Here is a 20,517-nt window from a genome sequence, read left to right on the forward strand (position 1 = left end):
TCCCTTCTCTTCAGGCTGAAGCTCAGGTTAACACCTTTCTTGACCATTCTTGAACAAACTGACCTTTGTTGCTGTTCATACCCACATCCCCAGACTGCGTCATTACCATGCAACCCTGGATATTCCATCAAGTGACAGACTTCACAATCGATCCAACAGAAATACTGGCAAGCTTTTCGCGGTCGCACAAGTACTGCCCGCTGAGTCCAAACCCGTGGTGGTACAGGCATTTGTGGACGCTGTGGCGATGGACGGAGTGTTCACTGCAGTACTGCAATGTCCCGCCGGCCAATACGCCTGTCGAAGTTGCGGCTATCAAACAAGCCTTGCCCTGCAATTTAAGCTGGCTGAGCTTACAGACAGCTTCCTTAAATCCCTTGGATGTACTACTTTTCAACTATATAGAGGCCCCACGGCTGCCATACGTCATTTACGTCGCGTAAATGGCAAGACCTGGCGCAAAGGACATCCACGAGATACTTGGTAAACAAGCTAAGAAAGGGAGATCGTATTTGCATGTTTTTGCGGCCCCTGCGTTACGCATCTGCGTAATATTTGGAACATGTTGTGAACATGAAATATAGCGATTTAGCGCTTGAAATCGCGACCTTCGGAAGCCTGCTTAGGGTCTCTATAAACGAAGCAGCTTTGCTTCTTGTTTTCTTTTTCCCGCCACTCAAATCACTGAAGACGCCACAATTATGCCCAAATTTAGATTGGGTAGAAATAGGCCACACCTTCTTTAATTGTCATTTTTTTATTCGACACTTTACCAACTTTACTGCTTAGAGCAGAAGTCGCTTTGACAGTGGCCAATCCCCATTGTGGGTCCGCTGTACTTTTTGATGGCATCAGTGGTACCGTCATCAGCTAGCAACCTTGCAGTCGCTGATAGAACACTGAACAGACCCGTTTCTTTGTGCTCCATTTCAGCGCAAAAGCACCGTCGCACTGCTCCGCAGACTGGCGCTCCTGCCAGACGCGCAGCTACGTCTCTCGCCTTATCCTGGAGCCTTTCGAAGAGCCCTCTCGCTTCGGTAAGGAGCTCTGATACTGGGGTCTTCTTCGGCGGGCCCAACGCTTGCCTTCACCTTGACGCTTCCACAGAGGTTCTTTGCCGGAGGAAGCAAGCCTTACAGCTCCTTCCCGAAGGAATGCGCCCATGACAAACCGCTGCGCCACCCGCAGCCCTCGGGCACTTGAACACGAAGACTGCTACCAGCAACTTGCCGCGCGTTTCCCGGAAGTGGGCTGAGCTGACGCTTACGAACACCGTGTGCGGCGCTGCGATGGCTCTGAACAGGACACGGCCAACCTTTTTGCAATCACCCAATGCATCGCTCACGAACCCAGAATGTTTTCCTGTGTCTCCTGCATCTGCTTCTGCGAGCGCTCCTCAATTCAACTCGCCCTTACTGTGGCGCTCTTCAGTGAGCCGCATCTTGTATTTGGACCATTTTCTATAAGAACGCGTACATGTTTAATGTGCCATCGTGAAGGAGAACGGATTGTCACTAAACCGCGTTTTCTGTAGGGTTCATTCGACCTCAAAATGGAATTTGAAAGCACTTACCTTGTGGCCCGAATTAAGTAAAGATTGTTCTTCATACAAGTTTATTCTCCGGCTTACAGTGCAATTCCGCATATATCCAGGCTTCCGCCTAGTTGTACACTGGGGATGGCGTACAGTGAAAGCGGGAGGGTGGGCCGTCTCATGCCATTCCTATATGCATATGTCGGGTAGTCTAATAGCCCCTGCGTCATTGCCTGCACTCTTTACATGAGCTTTTTATCGGTACATGCGAAAAGGCGTACGGTGCGATTTCGTAGCTGGGTACTACATAGAAGGAATGTCACATAGGTGAATGGGGGTCGGGTTAAGGGCAATTTCGGAGCGCAGCCCTTGAGTCTCGACGTGATCAGCCAGTAGGTAACACTGGTTAATTATTGAGTATTAGTGGATTATGTATGTCCGAACGCATGATGCGGTGACTGGACTGACGTTACAAGTATATGATCCCGGGTCAGAGCACTGGAACGTACTTTTACCTCCATAGACATCAGTAGTAGCGACCAAAGGATGCGACCGCACCGTGTGTGGTTTGCCCAATATCTTATGGTATCCGTATTCCCAGGCTTCGATGAAAAACATTGACAGCCGATGGAGCGTCGGCGGTCAGCGGTAATAAAAATGTTTAGTAGCCACCCCGGCCGCCAGAAAGCTTATATCCAGAGAGTATTGAAAATCGCTAAACCACTGATGAGAGTATGAGATTGAGATGAGAGAGCTTTTACTGCTTAAAATGTGATGGTCGTAAAAATCACTTTGTGATCGCACTGTCGCAGGCAGGCCGGCAGGCAGGCAGGCAGGCAGGCAGGCAGGCAGGCAGGCAGGCAGGTAGGCAGGCAGGCAGGCAGGCAGGCAAATAACTTTTATTTTTGGTCCTGAGGAACTACGTTGGGGTTGTAGTTGCGGGCCGCTCCCACGTAGGGACAGGAAGGCCGTGGCCCTCCGCCCTTTCGCAGGCCCTCTGGACGGCCAGGAGGTGGACGGAGAGGTCGCCGCTTTTGAGGGCTTCCTCCCAATCCTCTTTGTACGTAAACACAGCGACGCGGATTGCAGGGCATTGCCAGATCATGTGATCTAATGAGCAATACGCCTCTCCGCCGTCCATACAGTGCGGGTCAATGTTGGGCGCAAAATGACTAAACCTGCCCCGCGAAGGGGAGGACCCCGCCTGGAGCATTCTAAAGGCCGACGACTTAGACCGAGTAAGCGTTGGATGAAGGGGTGTGTAGATCCTCCGAGAGAAAAGATAGTAAGTTACAACCTCGTGAAATGTTTGAAGGGATCCCTGAACCTCTCGACGCCCCCCCCCCCCCCCCCCCCCCCCCCCTGCGCGCGAATCCGCCGGGATCGCCGCGGTCAGATAATCCTTGCGCACGGTTGGAAACGTCGGGATGGACGTTGATTCCCATATGGGCCGGGAACCATTTGATTGTGTGACGTCCAGCGGCCCCCCTCACGACAAATGACTGCTGCAGCCTCCCGCGAGATCGATCCCGAGACAAAAGCTCGAACCGCATCCCGCGAGTCCGTAAGGATATTCGGACGCAATGGGTCCTTCAATGGCAAGGGGACGGCGTCCTGCTCGGCCACCGTCACGGAGACCTTCCTGACCGAGGCAGAGTTGAGCATCCCGCCCCGGTGGTCTACGGCGACCACCACAAAGCAATCAATGGGCCGTACTGAGGCGCGTCTACAAAAATCGCGAGCTCAGGACTACCCGCGACGAAGTTAAATAGAGATCGAGCCCGAGCCATGCGGCGCCCTACATTGTATTGTGGATGTACATTTCTTGGAAAGGGGTCTACCCTAAATGTATCCCCTACGGGTGGTGAAATCGACACTTTACGTTCATTTACCGACATTGGGCCACAGCCAATTGATTTCAGGATGCGCCTGCCGCCCCGTGACGAGGAGAGGCGCACCACCGGGGCCGTCTGTTGAGCCTCTATTACCTCCGAGAGGGTGTTGTGAATGCCCAGTTGCATCAGATTTTCCGTGCTGGTGCTGATAGGCAAACTTAGCACACGCTTAATGCTCCTACGCATGAGTGTGTTGATTTTGTCCTCCTCAGATTTTGACCACTCGAGCGCCGAGGCGACATAATTGATGTGGCTCATGAGAAACGCATGGTAGAGCCGAGGGAGATTGCTCTCGCTCAACCCTACTGTCGCACAGTTACCAGTTACGACGATCCCGATTACATGCTTGCCCAAAACCAATTGCAACTCAATCTACAGCGTGCCGTGTCGTTTGTTGATTGCGATGGGTCGTCTTAATCGAGAAAAATGTTCTCCCCGATAAAGGCCAAGGGGCAGTTGGCGCGCTTGTTGGCCTGGTTTTCCCATATCAACAACAAAGCCGCCTACGACAACCACTGGTGCGTCACCCAGACCTATACGGAGTGCTCTTGCATGAAGATTTCAACGTACGTTATGAAGCGTTATGTGGGTCACATTGTGTGAGTTACGCCACCCGCACAAAAGGTTCGTGGCAAAGCGTTCGCCAATATCCATCTAGAGGCATCCAGCACTGCGAGTAGTGGGACTCGCATGAAACTAAAAAATCTTGGGTGTAAGCGTGGGTCAATACGCCATTGCATGTATGCCGTCTGGCTCCTAATTTTGTTAAGCATACGTAGCTCTAACGCTGATCCTACCGTCATGCTAAGCACAGTCGAAATAATGTACGTTAAATCGATTGCTGGCACCTGGTAACGTGGTTAAACGTTAAGTACGCTAACCTCTGAAAAATCACGGCAAAGCGTCGGCAACCACATCTGGGCGGGTGTGGACTGCTCTTTGGTAGTGCAGCACTAGCTAGATGAGTTCTTGCGGGTAGATGGTTGGAGCGAGTAAATTCCACTGTAAAATCCTCACACCGGCTGCAAACGCGGGTACGAGAAGGTCCAACGACCACTCTGGTTGCGATCTGTCATAAGGTAAAATTGAAACAATCTCATCGAAGGGGTCAGCCGAACAGTTGGGGGGGGGGGGGGGGGGGGGGGGCAGCGGGGCGGAGAGGGTATGTGCCAACAGCTTCACTGCTGGCAGCGCAACGGGACGTTGAGACCGGTTTGATGTTATCCCGGCTAAGACCACCCACTGGAGTTTGAAGAACGCGTTTGATAAACTACAATAAAGCTTCATCGAGCTTCATCAACTGGTGGGGCCAAATCGCAAATGACCGTGTAATGACAGCACAGTACACGTGTGCTTTCACATATCCGCACACATAAGCAAACTCCTGCAAACTTTCTTTTTTACCGCCGAAGTATGGAATCGCAGACACTCAAGTGCGACAGAAAATATTCACCTTGTTTATGTTGTGCGTTTCCAGTGTCCTGCGCTACGGCATGCCGTTGTTTTTTATTGCATTCTGAAGGTGCGGAATACTCTCTTGGGGGATTAGTGAAGGTGTGAGGTGGATATTCTGCTTGAATACCGTTCACATTATGTGGCATTCAAGAATAAATTATAAAAAAAAAACCTGACGCTGATAAGCAGCAACAACAACAAAAAAATCTCTCCTTATCATCGACACATTTAGGGTGGTTTCAAAGCCCTGTGATTGTCGTCTCATCCTCTGTTTAGCCACGCGTTATTCTTCTTCTTCTTTTTCTCACCATCATTATCATCATCCACTTGTACGCGCTGGCATCGCACGTGACATGCCTCAGTTCTTTCAGGCTTGGTTCGTCTCGTGGAACGCCACATCATTTAACAGTTGTTCCGAAGTGCACCACGCTGTCGTCTGCGACCACCGCCAACCATCCACAAAACGGCAGCGGCAGAGGCAGCTATAGGCAGGGTTGCGGAACTTACCAGGCACTATCAGGAGGCAGCGAGGAGGCGCCGAATGAGTGAAGTAAGCAAGCGGGTGGCGCTTGCTGCCTAGTGCGCCCCCCCCCCCCACACCCCCCCCCTTTTCCCCCGGGCCTCCCCACCGGAGCAGCTACGTGGACCCGCGGGGCCCTTCTGGCCTGGCCCATAAATAAGGTCGCTGTCTTCCACAAGCGTCCCACCGACGCCTGCCGACGGAGGGAACAGCGGCGCAGAGCGCAGCCGTGGGGGCAGTTCCTCGACCGTACCAGGCTTCCCCTCCGGAAGTCGGCCCAGGAGGTGACGCAGACGACCACGGCGAGGGTGGACCACTTCAGCCACAACTACACACTCATATTCATCGCCATCCTCGCCTGCAGCGTGCTTCAGCGTCCCCGCTCCTGTTTGGTGCCACCGCTAAGGCCAGAGTCGGTGCTGCCTTTAAGGTCGACGTGGACAGCGACAGCGTCGCTCCGTGGGACAGTGACTTGGCCTTCACCATTGACGGGCTGCGGTTGTTGAACGGTGGGTGTGGCGCTGCCCATCCTGTGCTCAACGGACATCTGCACCGCTCTTGTGTGGCCCTTCGGGGCCGGTTTTGCTGTGGACATGGTCCACGCTGCCGAGACACCCGGAACGGGACGCATTAGTGCTGGCTCTTGACGAACGGACGATACATTTGAACTGGATTGCGTCGGGAACTTTTCCGTGGCGCGTATTCTCGCAATCGTTTTCGACAAAAATATCCTTTGATGATATTTATTGTGTCCATCCCTTAATTTGGTTCCCTTATAAAGTCTCCATATCAATTTTGTTCCTATCAATAGCCTCAAATATTGTTACGTAGCCCTCTGGAGCTACGCTCTGCACTGAAGGAGCTGAGTCATGCACCAAACGGCCTTGGTGCTAAGCCTAACCGCGTAGGGTAATCTCTCGCAACAATATATATTTAAGGTAGAGTCTATTATCACGGCAACCGCGAGAATTACGGTCAGAAATTTCTCACGGCAGTCGCCTCTGATTGGCTAAGCACGCCACCTGGAGATTCTGCGGGACAAATATTCCTTAAAAACTCGTTCCTACAGCTGCTCCTCTGGCGCTGAGGCATTTCACTTGCTATTAAACGAAAAGGCTAAGCATCGAGTCTGGCAGGTGGAGTTGTTTGTAGCGTGACATACACTGGCCGAGGTTGAGCATTTTCGCTTGGCTGTTGGAGAGCCGTGCTGCGCATGCGCGAGGAGCAGTGACATCTCACGGCGCACAGCTCTGCGCCGGAGCCGCCGCCACCGCGACTGGATTAGATTGGATTAAATAAATTGGATTGGATTGGATTGTAAATCGTTTTAGCAGCAGTAAGCATGATAATCAGCTAATCCTAGACAACCAGTAAACCTAAGAATAACCAGCTGTACCTTAGCTCACGCTACGGATATCCTGACATAGCCGAGCTAAGCGGCTGCTAATTTTTTTAGCCTTGGGTATTTTCCAAGTTTTCCCTTATTTGAATGTTGTTATTGCTTTTTTCTAAATTGTTGTTAGTACTATATCAACACTTTGACGCACAGAACTTCAGTAATCGGTAGGATTATGGTTAATATAAGTTGTATTCTGTGTCACGCTACGGATATCCTGACATAGCCGAGCTAAGCGGCTGCTAATTTTTTTAGCCTTGGGTATTTTCCAAGTTTTCCCTTATTTGAATGTTGTTATTGCTTTTTTCTAAATTGTTGTTAGTACTATATCAACACTTTGACGCACAGAACTTCAGTAATCGGTAGGATTATGGTTAATATAAGTTGTATTCTGTGTCGTCGGGCTGGGTTATGTTAGGTTCGTTGCAGTTAAGCTAGATTTGGGCAAGTTATGTTACGTTTGGTAGGGTAGAATACTTTGTGTAGGGTAGGTTAGGTTACGTTAGGTTACCTTCGGTAGGTTATATTGGGAGGTGATATTATTCAGCCAATTTCAGGCCGGCCAGCTTCTATGGAAACTACCTAGAGAATTTGCATGACGTAATTGTCACGGCTGCCGTGAGATTAGACGCAGCCTATATTTAAAGGTGTTAAAATTAAAAAAAGAAACAATGTTCGTCATACCCCACCCCCAGGGTTGCCAAGTGTGGAGATTTGTCGCCAAACTGGCGACTTTCCGAGACTCGTGGCGATTCAATTTTTGGGTGGTGACTTGGCTACTTTCTGCTCCTTCGAGCATTGGCGATTTCATATACTTTTGGGCCCTTCCGATGACCCCTTAACACAAAAGGTGCTGTACATGACATTTACGTGCATGCACTGCGGCCGTCGAGACAAACAGAACAGAACAAACCTTTAGGCAAATGGCGGCGGTCTGGCAAAGTCTAGACGAGTCAGTCGCCCAAACACACTGCCGTACAGTGCCACTTACAGGTACAAACCTAAATTTCCCTTGATATTTTTAATATCGGGCACGCGATATCGTATGAATAGCGTCATAGCACTCTTAAGCAGCGCCGCGTGGGTTCAAATGTGATGCTTCAGTACTTTACGAGAGCTTGAGATTTCATGCATAGTGGTGGAATAAGTTTGACAATGCATAACAGGTGGCACCGGGATTCGAATCACATTCCTCTTGAAATTCCCGTGCCTGTTATCATGATGATGATAACAGGCACGGGAATTTATAGAGGCAGCAAAAATGTTAAAACGTGGTGTGTAGCGAACGCTCTTTTTAGATCATAATTCTTTAAATGCTTTACTTAAACTTTCGTATGTTAGTATTTTTTTCTAGGCAGTAGTCAACCGCTGTCGCTTTTTCACAGGACAGCAAAGCAATAAAACTTGCCATACCCTGCATTTTACCAGCGAAGCTGTTCAGCAAATCGTAATTTTTCGTGTCCGCTGTTACAAATACCAACACATTGCCGAGCGCACTCAGGTGAGCGCGGGCCTCGCGGCGACCGCACGGTAGTAACAAAACAAAAAAAAATGTCTAGCGCGCGTGTGTGCGTGCCTCGCGACAACCGCCCAGCATCACCTCCGGACGCTTGTGACGCCAAGAATACCCACTTAGGGAGATTGGCCAAGATTGCGGCGTGCGCCAGGCAGTTAAAAAAAACAAGAAAATGCCGAGAGCTCGTGTTTGCTCGCATCGCGGCGACCGCTCAGCGTCCCCGGTGCGTGTTTGTCAAGCCAAGCATACCAAAATTAGCAGTGGCTTAGCCCGGCTATGCCAGGACATACGTAGCGTGAGCTAAGGTTTAGCTGGTTATTCTTAGCTTTACTGATTGTGTAGGAATAGCTAGATTATCATGCTTATTGCTGCTTCAATGACACACACATGATATACGCATTATGTGACACATGCATAATTATCAAGCGGCCCTGGCGGCGCAGCGTCACCAATCGCCCCAGAGCTAAGCTGGTTCCACAGGCGCACGCCGGTGTTGTTGCGACGCACGAGCCATCGGTTCCACACCCGCCCACCCCTCGTATGATCATGAAGTGGACCGGGCCGTTACGTGCGGAACGGAGGTTGGCAAAGACGCTGGGCGCGTAGGGTGTGTGAGAGACGCCGGGCAACGTTCTGTGCGCCATGCGACGTCACTGGTTCTCGCGCATGCGCAGCACGGCTTTCCAGGAGCCACGCGAATCTGCTCAACCTCGGCCAGTGTAGCTCCCGCTACACAACTCCTGCATCACCGTAATGGTGGCAACACTCAAAACGAAAAACACACGCCATAGGTACGCTCTTCAAAGGTGATGTCCAATGATTATCACGTCCAAAAAAATGAAAGACGCTCACACTTATAACAACAATGATGTTGTAAAGGTCGTTACGGCAGAGACGAAGAAGCAAATCGGCTGCAATCGTGGACTTAAAGCTTCGAGATGGTTGTGAGGGTGGCGTACAGCTTCACTACCTTCAAGTCTTGCGGGTTGGTCTGAGCTTCCTTCATTTTTTTATCGCGAAGATTATGAGAAGGTACTTACTAGCATCGCGTTGCTTAAAATGGCGACTTTTATGGCTCGTTTTGAAACATTCGCTTTAATGTGGCGACTTTTTCGGCTACTTTTAGCAATTTCGGCCACTTTCGGCTACGGAGAAAACAAGGCTTAGGATAGGCTCTGCGAGCCAGAAGCACATAGGGAAAAGCTTGGCGGTAGTCAGGCAGCTTTTTCACAGTCTCCGTAGTCCGGAGGCCACTGCAGCAACGGCGGCGATAGGCCGGACCATTGAGGGCCTACGTTACTCCGCGGTATCCAATAGGAGTTGACCAGAGCAGGCTGAAGCACACGTCAGGGAAAGTAATAAAGGCAAAAGATGTGGTCAGTGCGCGCAAAATACAAGAAAAAAGAACGAGACCTCATAAAATGCTGTTCTCAGCATCAGCAAATGGCACGTCAGGGTCTCATCCCATTGTTTCGGCGTCCACCCCGAAATCAGGGGTTGCCATTTCAGCGCTTGTTTTATCTGGCGGATTTAGCTCTCATATCGCATATATTTTCAGGCAAAATCTGGCGATTTGAATCCGAATGTACGCCCGGCTCGTAATACTTTCGACAGACAGGCTAAGAAACGTTCGACCAACACATATCTTCGTTGAAAAAGTGCAATATCGCCGCTGCAAGTCAGACTATCAGGCATCTAAACAGTCAGTTTACTTCACTTCACTTCACTATCCGCCAGTGTTGTGGCTCTGCCCTTGCCTAGGCTTTGCCTGGCGGGCGCTTTTCTTCATGCTTTGTCTAAAGGAGCGAGAGAGAGAAAGCGAGACAGACAGACGGGGAGAGAGAAAGAGAGAAAGAGAGCTTTTGTGAGATGCACGCAAAATGTTCATCTTTATATGCGTGTTTTTACACGGCGAAACATTACTCAACAATGCTAATTGAAAGCTCTTAATCTACTATGCACCAAATGGCCGACGCACAGCATACACAATGGCCTACACATTAAACCTTTAATGAATGGTCGCAATGCCGCCACTTTTTGCGAAGGATCTCCAATAAACAAAGTAACTAATCGAGTTGAAGAGGAAACTGAGCAAAGTTTGCGCTGTGTGGCATTATGAAGGGTCAGCGGAGTGCGAGGCGACCATCGAACCGCTTTGCCACGACAATCTAGCCGATAATGCTGACTGAATAAATGCGGACATAGCGAACACGTTGTGATTTCCTATTTAGAAACGTCCGTTAGAGACACATACTCAGTACTGTACGCAAAAAAAAAAAATCACAGCATAGTAATTACACAAGCAGTCATAAGGCTAGTTGCAAACCATGTGACCGCTGCCGGCGTAAATGTGGCGCTAAGAAGGGCGATCGGCCAAGTCTCTGAGCCATGGTAACCGGATGGGAAAGAAGATGCCGGAAAGGGAATAGGTTGATGATGATAATGGGAGGACACATGCGCACCAGTGGTCAGGTGCCCAATTAGTGACCATGAGCGCGCAGCCTTTCACATGACGCTCACACGGGAATCTCGGGCAATGACAAAGCCGACGTACTTGCGCAAAAAGCCGCAAAAAACTCATCAGCTGGGCAAAGTTGCATCACCCGGGCTCACCCCTCCTCGTCTAAGCATGGACATCCTCCTGAGCTTCCCTCGGTCATAGCGGCGCCATCATCTGCACCTCAGGACGGGCAGGTGAATGAGAACCTTGAGATGACAGCGGAGGGACCTTCATCTATTTCGAGTTCGGAATTCTACACCCGCCGCAAGCTGGAAAGGAAGTCGTCGATGCGAGCGGCTCTAGGTGTCAAGCGTCCAGCCATTCCTCGGCATTGGCCCAGGAAATGTCGCACTATGATTCACAGGATTAGAACTGGGCCGGCAAGAACACTACACCTTTGCGTTAAAGATACGGCAGTCTAGATTACCCCGAGTGTTCACGGTGCTCAACCAATAACGACACTGCACACACCCTGTGGAACTGCCCTCGCTTTGCCGACTGCAGACATGCAACAAGCCTTAAAAAACATAGGATTGGCAAGCCCACCCAGCCTCAAATTCGCTTTATCCAAGTCGTCTCAATCAGAGCGAAGAACGGCGCCTGCTCACCGGTCTACGGAACTTCCTGGAGACACCCTGCCGCCACCATTTATTTCCTTTAGTGTCGTACTCCATTTGATGTGTCAAATTTTTCCCTTATTTTCTATTGCCTTATCCCTCTCCCCTAGACACCGAAATTCGCTAAAGCGTAACATGGCGTCTTTGTATCTCTTGTACACAAAATAAATGCGTGTTACCACCATCCACGCGACGCTTGTTTTACAATTATTAAGCGCATTTTATTTCGCATGCTCGAATATTCAACGCTGCAAATAACAGGGCAAAACTTGGCTACTCCGCACAAGATGTACATTTCCCGACTTTACCGTTCGGCACGCCTTTTAAATTTGCGCTCTCGCTTAACACTAAAGCTTCGCAAGGAAGGTTAACACGTGCAGGCCTTGCTCGAAACACGTGTATGCTGACGTAGCAGTATGTTAGGTGAAGTGGAACGCTATTTACGTAAAATTTATTAGATCGAGAAACCTTCCCGTCAATATAATGGCGTGGGTAAGGAACCAGAGTTATTACTTGTTAGCGATGCTTGCTGCAAGGTAGGTAGTGGGGACAGAAACCACTGGCATTCCTCGCAAGAGACAATCAGTTAAAGAGCAGCACGTTCAAGAATCCGCATTTGTTAATAGAAATATATGCCTCATTTTTATTCTTTGCAGTAAATTTTTTGTACCTTTTTCTGATCAAGTAATTCTAGACGAGAACTCACATGGCTTAAGTCCAGACTGTTTAATTTATCTTACTTTGAGGCTATTTTGTGGCCCACGGCTTTGTGGTTTGAGAAAATGCCACCCACTTTTCTTTATCTTTTCTTTCTCCTTATTATCGGCTCAAAGGAACGTTTTCCCATCCTTTTCCTCCTGATCCCAGTTCTGACTACATATACACACGCTAAGCAAATATAGTGGCATATGAAAATATGTCAGCGATTTGTTGTAAAGTTTTACTACTAATTCACTATTCAGTTTGTTTGACTATTCATTTTGTAACGTTATACCATTCATCACTATTCACAGCCCCAAAGTTGCCATTTGCACTCCTGTAGCGAAAGGTGACGGCATTAATTTTTTCATGGCTTCGCTAAAATCTTGTGCTTAGATATACGTGCCAACAATTTGTTTACGGACCGCTAGAATCGCCATCAGCTAACGCGCTAAAAGCTATATTAACTCTTACAGAATTTTTCGATCTGACTCACAACTCTTTCGCTCTCCTCACCCCATCGAAGCAACGCTCATGCAGCTAATTAATCCGAACTTGAGTGCTGATATTAGCTTTGAGTAGGCGTTTATTCTCTTCCATTAGGTGCGTGACCCGACCAAACTGCTATGAAGCAGATGGGACACGATGAAGGCAGTGTAGAATTCCCGGATTAAAGAGCTGCTATCGTCCCAACGGTGCAAGCCGCAAGAGACGGAACGGCACGAGACGAGTGCGTGTTTGATTGCGAACGTTTTATTGCTCAGGTATTGACGTCGCGGAAATCGGCGGATGTTGCGTTCTTGAGGGGCGACTTATGGCGACGGGAGTGGCGCCACGTGGAGGATGTGGATGCAGTCTGTCATGGTCGAATGCTGGAGGGGCTTCAAGATGCGTGATGTCCGTTCGAATGGTTTCTGCGGAAACAAAATTGGCGGTGAGCTGCGTCTTTGTACCGAACAAGATAAAGTTTCAGATCACTCTTACGCGTCAAATTTGGCACACAGCAGCATGAACATTGGTAGTGTTTTAACCGTTCATTTGTCGCCACCCCTTCACGAAACTAGCGAGTTATCTACAAGACTGGGAGATTAAAGTCCTGTAAGTTACGCTGCAAAGCAATGACCACTGAAAACACCCAGACGTACGAACAGAGGGTGCCACTACAATCTTCTGGATCGCCGTAGTATATTTTTTATTTGATAACTGATGTTTATTGAAACTACTAAAATCTGGAATGAGAACTCTGCTGAATTTTAGTGACACTATGCTATCTGATTTCAAATGATGTAGCCAGGCTTTTGAACGGGCAAGACAAGAAAGGCTTCCATTTGCAACTACCGCCGTTGGGGTGTTTTCATGGCCCGGCCAGCTTTAACACGGTGGACTCGGGAAGCAAGGCACATGGTGCTGCAACCATGTGCTCAACATACAGCGTGGTGCCGTCGACTGCCTCGTTACTCCCATGCATGCAATAAACAACTGGAAAAACAAATCATCATGTCGGAAAGGGGTGAGAGAGAGACAGAAAGAGAGAGAGAGAGAGTTGCGCATCGAGGCTCAAATAAAATTTCAGATTTCTTTTGAACCTGTTCCGTATTTAGGATTTCTCTTTTGTTTTCGTGGTAGTTGATGCGCACAGTAGGTTACGCGAACCTCACGGGAAGATATATGGGATAGCGTAGGTAAGAAGTTATGGCGTGGGTATAGGCTGCGGCCGACATACTCGGATTTACGACTCCCTTATTCCAGAATTTTCGCTGTTCTTGCTAAGTGCACCCTGGGTTGAAATTAATCCTCATGGCCAGAGAGCAGATTAGGTGTGTTAAACTGCAAGTTTTAACAATTTTTTTAGAACTGGAGTACAGGTCATTAACCAAAGATTTCTGATGAATACGGGTAGTATAGGCACGGTTTAACAACCAATGAGGACGACCAAGATGCGAAAACTTGGGGGCTGTTATATGGCCTTGAGCTCTCGAATTCGTGCTTGCCACGTTAAAAAAAAACGCTGTTTCGAATGTTTATCTCGTCTACCCACCGACCAAGCCCAGGTTTTCTAGGTTGTCGAATCCTCAAATAACAGGCGATTTCAGCACGCATGCTAACTAATCGCCGCAATTCAACCAGATTTTTTTTTCGCCTGGTAGTCCAGGTATACAGCCCAATAGCATCGCAAAGCATTTACTAGCATGATGCGTAGCGTGCCATAGAAGGTTTAGCTATAGAAGGCTGCCAGTGAGCGCACTCACACTTCTTGAGGACTGGGAGGTAGTGGTAGCCTCCGAGGCCGTAGCCGTAGCTGTAGCCGTACGGGGACACTCCGTAGCCGTAGTAGGTGGGCACGTGGGTCACGGTCGGGTGGGTGTACGCGGAGACCACCTTGGTGGCGGTGGGGACGGTGTACGTGGTGGCCACCTTAGACACCCCGGTCACGGCCACCGGGTGGTGGACGGTGGACGCCACGTACTTGACGGGTGCACCGTGGTACACCACGGGCGCCCTGTACAGGCCGTACGGCGCAGCACCGTACGTGGTGTACGGGGCGTAGCCGTAGTTGTAGCCGAAGCCCACGTAGGGACTCACGTAGCCACCGTAGGCGGCGCAGGCCAGGGCCAAGAGGATGCAAGCACGGAGCTGTAGGAGAGAAATGGAGCTTACTGTGGCTTCGTCTTCTACGATTCGAGAACACAAGAAAGCGTACAGGCTGGCCACGAATCACGTTGGCCGACGGGTAAAATCGTCAAGTTGGAACTCCTGCTTATCTACGTATATATGTGTTGCGCTCTTGCGATTCATTCTCTTGTAATTCACCTCAAGTTATGACGAGCAAGACTTATATGTGATGTATAGGCGCGCGTCGAACTTGGCCGCGGGGCCGACGGTTCGCGGCCTCCGACTGCGAAGCGTCTCGCATCCTAAGCAGCCGATGTACACGAATCCCGAGATGGCTCGAGCAGTGCAAGGTACCGACAAGAAAGCCCGTTCCGATTGGGAGTGTTAGCTGCAACCTCCGTGCAAGGCAATCGTCGTCTACGTCGCGAGTAAAGTTGGGACTGCCGCATTGAGCGCCTTTGTCTACTTTGTAGCTCACAAATGTTTTTGATATAAGGTCAAAATCGATATTTTTGCCCTCCAAATTCAATAAACATTCCTGGCGTTCAAGTCAGGGGTTACGGTTATACTCATTCGAAGCTCGTAACTCATTAAAAGTGCGGAGTATAGTTGCGGATTGTGAATTATTAGCTTTTTTTATATAGCAGAGCTCGAAAGCGCTGAATCTGCACTCGGCGCAACGCTGCGAGCAGTTCAGAATCAAGGTAATGCTTCAGCTTACAGTATCGACATAGTCGACTGAGAAGCCATACTAAGACTCACAGTAATGACAAGGGAGCAAAACTGCTTATGCTGCGATGACACCCGCTCGATAAAGCTTGGAATATGCCGGGCAAAGCACCCTATGCACGCCTAATGTGGCGGATGTTTGCTATATACTCACTCCAGACATGGTCGGAGGGTCGTTCAGCTGATCTTGGATCGGAAGGAACTGCGGATGGTTGACTGGGAGACCCCTTATATACGCCTCGGCAGAGTCGGTGAAGGGGTCCCCACAGAGCAGGTCGGGCCAACACCTTCTCTAGTCCGTCTGGCTTTGACAGCCTGTTTCGTGCATGCGCAAAGGCTGATCCGCGGCTTGAAATAACCGGGTCACGTACCCACGGAATGCCGGTTCCGTCGGGGGTCGGTAAATACATTAGTAAACAGCAGGGTTGGGGGAAGATGTAGCGATAAACTGCGCACAGCGGGCCGAAAAGGTGATGACCTTGCGATGGCACATATATAAAAGGCTTTTCCTTTTTTAGGTCCGTATCCGATACTTTCACTTTCTGTTTAATAACCTGCTTTTAGTTCTGAGTTTTGTGTGGCGGGTCTGGCTTCTTCGATGAGAACTGGGTTCGCATTAATATTCAACGTTCTCGGACATTGTGAGGTCTTATCGAAAACCTTGCAGGAGCACTTGACATATTTTAAGTCGTTTACTGGTCACTGACCATAGTCCCAATATACAAATTTTAAAATATATAGGAGAGATAGGTCGACACGTGGAGGAGGCGTCGCTGCCATTTTTAGCGCCCACGTAACCGTTACCCCTTTACAACAAATAGAAGACCACGAAAGTTTATGTCTGAAAATAAACATCTTTGGAAATTCCTTTATTTTAGTTGCCGTTTACCGCCCTCCTTCTTCTGATGGCGATTTCCTGAGCAAACTGTACAACTTTTCTGTCAAATACTCTGAAAGCCGTCTTATAATTGCTGGGGATTTTAATCTACCGAACATTAATCGGTCCAAATTAAGTTCCTCATGTTCCAGTGATCAGATTGTCTTTGATATGATGTTAGCGTGTGATCTGGACCAAGAAGTGAGCGTGCCAACACGAATACAGGAGCAGACAGCATCGATTCTTGACCTTGTGTTCCATAGCAAATGCCTTTCTGATGTACATGTATCTGTTGATGATGGTCTGTCTGACCACAGCTGGTTCTTTTTACATGTCGTGTAGTCAATCAACCTGAACAAATGCCTGTAAAACAAAGAGTGTTTAAAAATTTTTGTAAAGCAAATGATGAATCAATTCTCGATTACCTTGATTTAGCCTTTGATCGCTTTACCGGTGTTGATGTTAACTGCCTTTGGAATACTTTCCGGTCACTCTGTTGCTATTGCCTCGAAACTTTCATCCCGAACAAACCTAAAAAGCAACCCTCCAAAAATCCCTGGATAACAAGAGAAATTATTCATATAGCACGGAACATTAAGCGCATGAGAAAACGAAAGTCACAAGGTCCCTTTTTCCAAAAATTAAAAGGAACCCTTTCTGAAAAATACGGTCTAGCAAGCACACTTTCTATTCAGTAAAATTACCGCAATTCCTTAAGAGCGATCACGCCAAGTTTTGGCGCCACATAAAGACTAATAAACAAAAAAAATGCAAACTGCATTTTGCTCGGCAATCAAATTATTCGAGATGAGAAAGAAATAGCGACAGAATTCGACCGGTACTTTCACTTCGTCTTTTCAAACCCATGCGTGTTCGGTAATGCCAGTGGAAGCTGCGCAGAAATCGATCCTGACTTCATAACATTCGAGGGTATATTTTCTATGCTTCTGAACATTAAAACAAAATCTTCTTGCGGTCCGGACAACATACCAAATGTATTTTTACGCCGCTACGCAGAATCTCTTTCCCGCTTTCTTGTTCCCATATTTCGCTTATCCTTATCAGAAGGCATTGTACCCGCAGACTGGCGTATCGCTCGAGTAATCCCAGTACTTAAAAAAGGAAACAATCTCCTCATAACCAATTACAGACCGATATTCCTTACAAGCACGTGTTGTAAACTGCTGGAACACATCATCTCAAATTACATGATAAATTTTTTAGACGCGCAAAATGTTCTATCGCCATTCCAACCCGGTTTCCGGAAAGGTCACTCTACAACTACCCAATTAATTTCTTGTGTCCATTGATTCTCCTCGGTTCTAGATAAATCAGGCCAAACCGATGTAATTTTCCTTGACTTCAGCAAGGCATTTGATTCGATACCGCACTTCAAACTAATTCACAAACTTAATTTGATTGGCTTTCCCTGTACTATTGTTAAATAGGTTGCATCGTATTTAAGTTCACGTACGCAGTTTGTTGACATAAACGGTGTTTATTCTAACCCTCTCTCTGTTAACTCCGGTGTTCCCCAGGGAAGTGTCCTTGGACCTCTACTTTTTCTTATTTTTATTAATGATATTACAACATGTGCTAAACAAGGTGTCGAAATCCGTTTATTTGCTGATGATTGTATTTTATTCCGTTCAATTAACTCTTTAAATGACCAGATAATGCTTGCCCAATCTGTCGAAGCCATAACTGCGTGGTGTGACCGCTGGGGAACGAATGTAAACCCTGATAAAAGTATGTTCATGCGCATCACTAACAGGAAACAGCCATTTATTTACCCGTACAGTATAAAGGGAACCCCCATTTTACTAACAGAAACTTGCAAATATTTTGGCGTAACAATAACTAGCAAACTAACTTGGTCTTCTCACATTGAAAAGATTTGTTCATCTGCACGTAGGAAATTAGGCATGCTAAGGCATAGATTCAGTAGTTCTCCCCCCAGTGCTAAACTGCTCGCGTACAATACAATAATCAGGTCTGGTTTGGAATATGCATGTGAGGTGTGGGATCCACATGCTAAAAAAGATATTAACAATCTAGAGAAAATCCAAAGATTAGCCTTCCCCAACTGAACTAATGAATGATAACAAAATTCAAACCTTAGAATATCGCCGGAAAACAGCAAGACTAAAACTTCTTTTCTATCTATCCAGCAAAAAAATGTGTAGACCTATCAAACATTCTTGCTCCTTTATCTTCGCGTCCAACAAGACGCTATCATTCCCAAAACTTCACTCCTATCTTTGCTCGAACTAACAATTTCAAACACTCTTTCTTCCCTCGCACAATAACAGCATGGAACGAACTACAGTCAAACCCGGCTATAACGAACCCGGATAGAGCGAATTATGGTATATATCGAACAAAAATAATTCAGTTACGGAAATACATGGGAAACATATTCCTTATAACGAAGTTTACATCCGATATATCGAACTCTGGGGGCCTAGAATGGCCGCCGAAATGCATGATCTCGGAGCGGCGATTGAGATGTGGATTGGCCGCGACCACGAAGCACGAGCCGCGACCACGTAGCTCCGTGGCCGGAACTGAGACATTGCGCCTCGCACGGAGCGACGTGACGCCCAATACTCGTAACTGTTTCCGACGCGTGAGACTCGCGACGGAACCCGCCTTGTCAGCGAGTCCAAGACAGGAGCATCGGCGAACTGTGGGAAGAGCTCGCCATCGTTTCCGATGATGTCGCGAGTGAAATCCGTCCGACGCTTATAATGAAGCGCTTTCGGCCGTCGATGTGCTCCGCCAGTGCTTCTTAGATTTTTGAGGACGCGGACTCGAACTGGTGCAAACAATGTTTCTTGTAGAGAATGCTATGCTAGTTGAAGCCGCCAAAGCGAAAGTGAAAACGAAAATCACCGCTTTTTTGCAACGTGGGCAGTATAAGGCGGTAAGTAACTTCGTTATACTTGCAATAAATGAATTATTTTGGTATGGCAATGGCTACTGTACTGTGTTAGTTTCTGCATACGCGGATGGCGGAGTTGGTGAGGGGGGGAGTAGGGGTGCTCCCGCGGATTGCGAACTCGTAACAATAAGCTCGTTATACGCGGGTCCGGCTATATCGAATTATTGGATATATTGAACTAATCGCGGTGCATATTGCAGTTCGCTATAAACGGGTTTGACTGTACCACATCACATTTTTGAATCTGGAAACGTGTTACGGTGTATTGAAAGTTTTTGTGAAGTGTGACTTAGATCTTGTACCATAATACGTTGCATATGTGCCTGTTAGTTTGTGCCTCCTCTGTATTGTTTCCTTTTTTTTGGTCATGTTTCTTGTATTGTACCACCACCACTTCTGCCTGGGCCATTCTTGGCCTGCAGTTTTTTCTAAATAAATAAATAAATGAATGAACAAATGACGTTTCCGGAGCGCTACGGCTCCCCTGTTCACACTCTTGGGAAAGAGTGCGAGCATTAGGTAAGCCTTAATTTGAATGCTTACTTACAACATACCTTGGCACATATTTCTGGCACTTTGGGGTCACTACACGCCAAACGTTGCGGCTTATAAAGCGTACTGCTAAACCTGTTGGATTCGGAATGCGCTATGCACTGTGTGGAATACACTAGACTACGTATGTGTTTGCTGGATCCGTATGCGAAGAATCTCACCGATAAGCTTAATAAAAAAACAGAATAGGGCAGTAAGATTTGTTTTCCGTAATTAATCTTCTGAGCTTCGTATGACAGAGCAAAAATATATAAGCTGAAACAGGAATTCCTGAAAGAGCGTAGACGAAACCTCTGGTTGAAATCTTTTCATAATGTCTACCAGTCTAACACTGGAATTTAAAATAAAATAAATCAAATCAAGTTTTATTTTTCAGCATTGCTGCACTTTGAACAGTGTTGACGGTCACTCTGACAAAAATCTGTGGAGACAGCTTGATGGGGCCCAAGCGCCGATGCACCTGCGGCAACTTTAGGGGACCAAAATAATCATACAGAAAAAATATCACCATATACTGAACAGTATTTCACCATGAATAATTAATCACGTAAAGAATTAACTAAGGAAAAAAGTGAAAGCCGTTTCACTCAATGCGAAAGCTGTCGAAGTGCATGGGTGGTGGCGCCATTATCCGCTCACTGCAACCACCCATCACGCTTTTCGCCGCCCT

The 20,517-nt window shown here is 47.9% G+C and overlaps 1 protein-coding gene across 1 annotated transcript; it reads right to left on the bottom strand.

Annotated features, from left to right (window-relative positions):
- Window positions 1–5,774: 5,774 nt before the first annotated feature.
- LOC144148645 (uncharacterized) lies at window positions 5,775–15,696 on the bottom strand. Its single transcript, XM_077680156.1, has 3 exons — window positions 15,629–15,696; window positions 14,382–14,766; window positions 5,775–6,007 (listed from the first exon to the last, which is right to left on the bottom strand). The coding sequence occupies exons 1-3, from the start codon at window positions 15,635–15,637 to the stop codon at window positions 5,775–5,777; spliced, it is 627 nt and encodes a 208-aa protein (XP_077536282.1). The 5' UTR covers window positions 15,638–15,696.
- Window positions 15,697–20,517: the final 4,821 nt, after the last annotated feature.

The sequence above is a fragment of the Haemaphysalis longicornis genome, unplaced genomic scaffold (genome assembly GCF_048455015.1).
Source record: "Haemaphysalis longicornis isolate Haplotype H1 unplaced genomic scaffold, Haemaphysalis longicornis Haplotype H1 scaffold_8, whole genome shotgun sequence".
Taxonomy (NCBI): domain Eukaryota; kingdom Metazoa; phylum Arthropoda; class Arachnida; order Ixodida; family Ixodidae; genus Haemaphysalis; species Haemaphysalis longicornis.

Bases quoted from the DNA above. Each gene is read 5' to 3' on its own strand.
- LOC144148645 (XM_077680156.1), bottom strand. The intron at 6,008-14,381 runs GTGAGTGCGCTC...GTGTCTCGGCAG, and splicing joins CCTCCCAGTCCTCAAGAAGT to CGTGGACCATGTCCACAGCA.